This window comes from Triticum aestivum, chromosome 4B (assembly GCF_018294505.1).
Source record: "Triticum aestivum cultivar Chinese Spring chromosome 4B, IWGSC CS RefSeq v2.1, whole genome shotgun sequence".
In the NCBI taxonomy this organism is placed as follows: domain Eukaryota; kingdom Viridiplantae; phylum Streptophyta; class Magnoliopsida; order Poales; family Poaceae; genus Triticum; species Triticum aestivum.
The window spans coordinates 414,858,061-414,864,908 of NC_057804.1; the positions used below are offsets into that span (position 1 = coordinate 414,858,061).

At 52.8% G+C, this 6,848-nt stretch overlaps 2 protein-coding genes and 1 long non-coding RNA gene across 3 annotated transcripts; all 3 read right to left on the minus strand.

Annotated features, from left to right (window-relative positions):
- Nucleotides 1-375: 375 nt before the first annotated feature.
- On the minus strand, nucleotides 376-2,315 carry LOC123094913 (uncharacterized). Its single transcript, XM_044516783.1, has 2 exons — nucleotides 1,242-2,315; nucleotides 376-756 (listed from the first exon to the last, which is right to left on the minus strand). Exons 1-2 carry the CDS (start codon nucleotides 2,029-2,031, stop codon nucleotides 740-742), a joined length of 807 nt encoding a protein of 268 aa, XP_044372718.1. The 5' UTR covers nucleotides 2,032-2,315; the 3' UTR covers nucleotides 376-739.
- A 1,152-nt stretch (nucleotides 2,316-3,467) lies between these two features.
- On the minus strand, nucleotides 3,468-4,547 carry LOC123094914 (trihelix transcription factor ASIL1). The gene is made up of 2 exons (XM_044516784.1): nucleotides 3,770-4,547; nucleotides 3,468-3,669 (listed from the first exon to the last, which is right to left on the minus strand). The coding sequence occupies exon 1, from the start codon at nucleotides 4,524-4,526 to the stop codon at nucleotides 3,777-3,779; it is 750 nt and encodes a 249-aa protein (XP_044372719.1). The 5' UTR covers nucleotides 4,527-4,547; the 3' UTR covers nucleotides 3,468-3,669; nucleotides 3,770-3,776.
- Nucleotides 4,548-5,837: 1,290 nt separating this feature from the next.
- LOC123094916 (uncharacterized) lies at nucleotides 5,838-6,517 on the minus strand. Its single transcript, XR_006446030.1, has 3 exons — nucleotides 6,441-6,517; nucleotides 6,241-6,359; nucleotides 5,838-5,934 (listed from the first exon to the last, which is right to left on the minus strand). It is a non-coding gene; the product is annotated as an uncharacterized lncRNA (long non-coding RNA).
- Nucleotides 6,518-6,848: the final 331 nt, after the last annotated feature.

Below are 6,848 nucleotides of genomic sequence, written 5' to 3' on the forward strand. Positions count from 1 at the left end.
CACCAAATGGCAAAAGGCATAAAAACGATTTCACTAAACGAGATTACCATGATTCACCACAAATATTAAAGCCAATCGGCGTCGGATGGCTCAGTAACAGAGTGCCAGAGCTTCTACCCCGCAAAAGAAAAAGTGCCAGAGCTTCTGAAACATTCAAATTATTGGGCCAAATTAATAATTATTCCCGTTTCCAGCTTGCTGCTGTGCATTTTCCAGGTTAAGAGAGGCGAGGAACTTTTGTTTGTTTGCCTGACAAAGATTTATCAATTATACTAGAGCAATGTGCGAGGAAAGGCACACACGCACAAAGCTGCACAAGATTGCACACAGCAACAGCAGGCAAACACATAACAGAAGTAAAGCAGTCTTCCGGAATTCATAGAAGTACCCAAAACATCATATTTACCGATAGTGTTTCACAGCCGAATGGTTCGTCAGCTGGAAACACAAGGGGGTTACAGCAGTAAATTACCGTGTGCCCACATGACTGGCCGAGTCCCAAAGAACAGAACGATACATTCAGGCAATCGAGTCCCTCGTCCTGCACCGCTGTAAAACCCGCAATCATTGAACTTAAAAAAGTCTCATCATGTGCTATCCTATACCTGGCTAAGCTTTTCCTGTAACCTAAACCCATGTAACTTCTGGTAAGGGCATCATCACGTCAGTTGGCTTCTCCACGCTGCAATGATCTCCTGAAAAGATGATCTGGAATCTGGAGGGCTCTACCATGACCAGTCTATTGTACTAGTTCCTCTGTCAAAAAGCACAAGACAAACAAGAATGTCAGACAACCGTGAATCCTGAACACATGATTCCTAATTGTTCAAGCTACATAATCATGCACATGATGAACAGATTACTGCTATTACTTGTTAACAGTATTCAGTGAATATTGCAGTTGGTGTTCTACTGGAGATGGAACAGACTACAGAGCATAGGCAGAAAGCAACCTTGCACTGTCGCACATGAGTAGTCTGATTAGAAATAATAGCATCGCATCTTAAAATTATCTTATGAATGAATCACTGAAGGCTAATTTGAGGCCGAGGCACACTGTTTTCTAGCAATAATGAATGTCTCACCAAATTTAATGATCTCATTGCTCATGATGATGCATAAGCTGGTGCTCTCAGGAATTGCAGAGTTGCAGGCATGTTGCGTCCAAATTCAAACGCGAATCAACAATCATTAACCATGGACAATGAGCAGATGGGTTCAGGCAACAAGAGAGAACTCACCGACTAGGCCGCCGCCGGCTGCGGCGGCGACTGAGGTGTGTGTATCGGCGGAGGTGGAGATGGCGGCGGAGGTGGCTGGGGTTTGTGTATCGTCCGAGGTGGAGATGGCGACGTCGGCGAGAACCCGCATGCGCTCGATCTCTAGGTCCCGCATGGCCTCCAGGCGGCGGTCCTCCAGCCGTGTCGCCTCCATCTGATTGGCCGCCTCAACCCGCTCGTACGTCCCCGCCAGCCTATCCAGAGCAACTGCAACCTCCGTGCAGGCCGCCCCTCCATTCCCGTGGTGATGCTCCGCGGAGGAGCTCAGCGGCGACAACGAGACGGCCGTCCTCCGCCGCTTGGGCACCGGCGGCCAGTCGCGGTAGAGGGGAGACCCGCCGGTCTCCTCCTCGTCCTCCTGGCGGTCCTCCCGCTCGACCTTGGGCGCGAGGCGGTGCGGGACCGAGGGGGCCTGGCGGAGGAGCTTGGCGAGGCGGCGGAGGGAGCCGGAGAGCGGCGGCGGCGACGAGGGCCTGGAGCGGTCGGCCCTGAGGCGCTTCTTGAGGTAGTCCATGCGGTTCTTGCACTGGTCGACGGTGCGCGGCGCGCGGCCGTCAGCGGCGCGGCGGGCGGTGACGGCCGCGGCGCAGGCGCGCCAGTCGGAGGTGCGGAGGGGGCCGCCGCCGGCGCGGAGGTGGCGCGGGCCCCAGGCCTCGAGCAGCGCGGCCGTCTCGCCGTCGCTCCAGGGCTCGGGGGTCCAGGCGGGCGGGGGCGGCGCGGGGCGGCGGCGGCGGTGGGCGATGGCGGACATGGGCGCTGGCTTTGGGAGGGAGGGAGGGAGGCGTGGGTGTGCGTGCCTGCCGTCTGAGTCTGATGGATCAATGCGAGCGACGGGGGTGCGTCGCTGGCCCTGGCCCTCGGGGTCGGACCCCGGAGGCCCTGCGCTGCGTCTAATATATATAGGCGCGTCTCGCGGTGGTGCCGTACCTGCGTCGGCGACTCCTACCGTCCTACGGAGCCGAGAGCGGTGCGTCGCAGTCGCAGGGAAGGGGAGGGGAGGGGGGAGGTTTGGTCCAACCGTGCCTGTTGTGTGTGCTGCGCCTTGAGTTCAAACAAGAGGCGTTCCTCCCCTCTCCTGGTTTAGAGCATCTTCAGCCGTTGTGCCCCTTCAGGAACGTTTTTTCGTTCAGCTGGGGTTGCGCCGGTGCAAGTTTTGGGTTTGAGGGACAAATTTGTTCAGCCATGTACACCCCCAAGCACCTCGACGGGGAGGACACGTGGCGCGCAGCGAGGAAGCGGCCGGGCGCCACCGCTCCTCGAGCTCGCCCTGCAGCGGCTTTGGCACGCCCGGGCCGACGCAGAGTGCGGCGGTGAGGAGGCAGAGGCCGGCGCGCGGTGAGGAGGCGGCCGCAACCAGCGGCGGTGAGGAGGCAAAGGCCGGTTGCCGGAGCGTGGCCTACAGCAGCGTGAACACCGGCCCCGTCGAGCAGCAGTGAGGTGAGGCGGTATGCGGGCGAGCTCCCGCGGGATTCGGCCGGAGAGGCGGCGAGCTCGGGTGGCGCAGTGGAGCCCAGGCCGCGCCCGCTCGAGCAGCAGTGAGGTGAGCCGCGGTACGCGGGCGAGCTCCCACGGGATGCGACCGGTGGAGCCCAGGCCGCGCCCGTCGAGCAGCAGCGAGGTGAGCGAGCTCCCGTGGGATTCGGCCGGAGAAGTAGCGAGCTCGGGTGGCGCGGTGGAGCCCTGGCCGCGCCCGCTCGTCGGCCGCACTCGCCTGTCCCGAGCTGGCGCAGGCCGCGACGGCGGATGAGCGAGGAAGGGCTGGTGGAGTGTGGAGGAGAAGGGGCGGCGGGCATGCGGGAGAGAGGGGAGATTTTTGCATGCAGGAGAGAAGGGGTGGTGGCCCTAGTCAGGAAAAGGAGGGAGAGAGAGATTAGAGGCTGACAGTGGGCCTTTTGCAGCCAAAAAATAGTGCAGGCGCCCCAGCTGCCTTCCGATTCACTGGGATCGCCTTGCGTGTGCTGGCTGTAGTTTTCGCTAAATCCGACGCAAAATGAGCCTGTGAGGTGCGACTGGGACACTTTTTTAACGGCGATGGCTCCTGGGGCTGTCATGGAGACGCGACTGAAGATGCTCTTAGGATTAGGAATTTGGGGATCGATCTTCCCTTCCCTTGCATTCCCAACTCTCAGCCCCTTGCAATTCCTTCATGATTCAACTCGATCGAGACACAAACACTGGATATTATACTGATTTAAAATGCGTACATTGATATGGAATCTAGGGGTGATTCTTGTTTGCTAATTACTACTCTACTAGCTACGGTACATGGTAAGTGCGGAGTACAACCACAAATGCAGTAAATAAAACCAGGTGTAAAACAAGATACAGTGAAGCACAAACACTACTCCTCTACTGGATTTTCAGCCTGCAGATCAAATCCCCTGTCCCTCTGCACACAAAATACAGTGGAAACCAAGCGTAAGAAGAAGAAAACAAACTATATTGTCGCGATAGGACTGGGAATGCGATAGAGATCATTTAGTTTTTACCATGATGTTAGTTGCCGTGGACTTGTTCCTCATTCTCCACCTTCACCTTCTTGTGCTCCAGCTTCACGTCCTCCGTCTCCATCTCCTCCTTCATCTTCATCTTGAGCATCTCCTTCATGAACTTGTGCCTCTCCATCTCCACGCGCTCGTGCACCTCCGCCAGCCTCCTCATCTCCGCCACCAGCTTCGTCACCCCCGCCGGCGGACCCCCAACCAACTCACACCCGCAGCCGACCACCTCCTCCTCCTTGACGGTCGCCGGCGTCTTTGCCAGGATGTCCCGTAGGCTCGAAAACCGGCGCTTCGCCGGGACCTTCGTCGTGCCGACCGATCCACTCCCCTCCTCCACCTTTTTCTCCTTCTTCACGGACGTCTTTGCGGCGAAGCCCGGAGGCCCGCCGCTGGGGTCGGCCAGGTACGCCCGGAGGTGGGCAAAGTGGCGCCACGCCGACGTCGGCTGCCCCTTGGCGGCCTCCTCCGTGTACCGAGCCTTGAGTGTAAAGATGCGCCTCTTGCAACCGGCGGGGTTGCGCTTGAAGTCGAGCCCGGCGGCGGCGTGGTGTGCGTCGACGGCGCTGCACACGGAGTCCCAGTCCTCCATGCTGAGGGAGCCTCGGTTGCGGCCGAGGTACAGCGGGCCCCAAGCGTCCACGAGAACGGACGTCTCCTCGTCGCTCCAGTGCATGTCGGACGAACGGCCGGCCGGCGTGGGACTGGGAACTGGACTGAGAGTATGAGAGTGCAGGGTGGTTGCCATCGATTTGAGCTACTGTTTCAGGTAGTGTTTGTGGTGTTCAGTTAAGCAGTGGAGCCTGCTCTTATAATGCAGCGGCGTACTGAACCAGCTGCGTACTCAACGACAGTAAATAAGTAAATTGATGAGGAGAGAAGGAGAACGGCGATTGTGCGGACGGGCTCGCCTGCTCTCGGAACGTTTGCCAATCAGACAACGACGCGTTCCATACAAGATTGAATGCGATCCTATATATACCCAACGTATACAAACAGTGGAACAGTGATTGGCGGTGACGGAGCCGTGCGAAGTAACACTGGCTTATCGGTACAGCATGCTCCTGTCCCGGTGGTACATTACAGCACGCGTGAAAACCGGGACGGCATGGAAACGACGCTATCCGGACGGATAAGTCAAGGGTTGCAATGTGGGTCCACACTCGTGCCCGACAGTAAATAAAGGGAAAAAAGAAGTCTATCCTTTCGAGCGCCGCACGGGGCGAGAAGCTCAGCGCTATGGCGATGCGGCGCTCGAAGCTCAGCGCTATGGCGATGGCGGAGGCGGCAGACGACGGATTTCAAAATAGCATGCTACAGCGTTCCTATCATATCCAACCAATGTTTTGAATAGCGTGCTATTTAAAATAGCGTGGCCCTTCTTCAAATGCTATACAAGTTATAGCATGCTACAGCGTGCTATATTCAAAATAGCGTTTAAAAAAAAGCCAAATATATCCCAAAAAATAAGGATTTCAACATTTAATATTTTTTTTCAGGAGCCATACATGCATAACTAATTAAGATGAACAACAAGAACAATACAACATAGTAGTTTTATGATGAACTAGACGGAGAACATAACAATACAACAGTCCATAGCAACACATGCGAAATTACTTGTCCAAAAAACTAGAAGGGCAACAACAACTGCCATAGGACGACAATAGTACAACATATCAGTTTAAAGATGAACTAGCCAACAAGGCAACAAGCCAACAAGTAAACAATACAATACAGCGACAACTTGGAAATTATTCAGAATCACTCTCATTTGATGAACCAGATGGTGAATGCATGGCATCATCTTCCGATTCAGAAGAAGAACTAGCTGACTCCAACTCATCTTCACGAAAAACAGGGAGCAGTTTTTTCTTCTTTCGAGGGCGAGATTGGGACGCTCTCTTTCCTTTTGATGCACCAACTGCTCCTTGTGATGTTGATGCTGCAACTTCTACAACTTCATCAGGTTCATGAGGCACAATACCTGTGATCCACTCATTATCTTCATTTTCTACAACATCTACAAATGTGTGGTCCACAATCAGGTCCCTGTTTGTCATCTTTCTCTTTTGTTTGAGTTTGGAGTTGAACTTGATAAAAACAAGGTCTCTCATTTTATTATGAAGCAGCCTGTTGCGTTTCTTTGTGTGAATCTATAGGTAACAGCAACCAAGTACGCAACATGGCAAGTTTGCAATGAAACAAATATGTTATCACAGTAAGGAAGCAAGGAAATATATTCTACATCAAGGAAAGTTATACACTGTACAGCACAAACCAGCCATCAATTCATATCAAGCAACACGAACACTAGGATTGCGTACATTTACAACACGGACAACAGGACACTTCTATGAAGTTGAGAACAAATCAAGTTTGCTAGCATAACATAGGCAAATATTTTTCAAGGGCACTAATATGAGAAGTTGAGAACATGATAAATTGTACTTCTTTCTTACCTGCTGAAAAACACTAAAATTCCTCTCACAAGCGGAGGAGCTGCATGTCAAACTCAAAATCCGCATCGCCAATACTCTGAGATTTGGTGAATCTGACCCATGACTGGACCACCATTGAGCTTCATTCAAAAGTATAAAACCATAGTTAATAAACCATTGTAAGATCAGATTTGAGAATTGATAAAAATGTGAATATGCACCTGGATCAAAGCTTTTGTTTCTCCGCTGCCTTTTGGCAATTTCTCTTCCAAATGTCCCATGTTCCTTTCGATATGCCACAAGCTCATCATTGATTTTGTCTTGAAGGACAACATCTTCAACCATTTTTTCCATGCAAGTTACAAGCCCAGCTTCAAATGATCCATCTAACTCAATTTGCTTGGGGCGCTTTGCGTTCAACAACTTAGATGTTGCTTGATTCATACTTGCATTATCAGTCACTACTTGAACTACATGTTTCTCCCCAATCTATTCTATGCAACAATCTACAAGATCAAAGATGTACTTACCATTTTTTTAGCAGCTGAACAATCCACAGAATCAAGAAAAACTACACCATAAGCACTATGAACCACCAAGTTCATTACCCCTCTTCCTCTTATGTCTGT

Excerpts from the sequence above, each read along its gene's own strand:
- LOC123094914 (XM_044516784.1), bottom strand. The coding sequence starts at position 4,526 with ATGGCAACCACCCTGCACTCTCATACTCTCAGTCCAGTTCCCAGTCCC.
- LOC123094913 (XM_044516783.1), bottom strand. The coding sequence starts at position 2,031 with ATGTCCGCCATCGCCCACCGCCGCCGCCGCCCCGCGCCGCCCCCGCCC.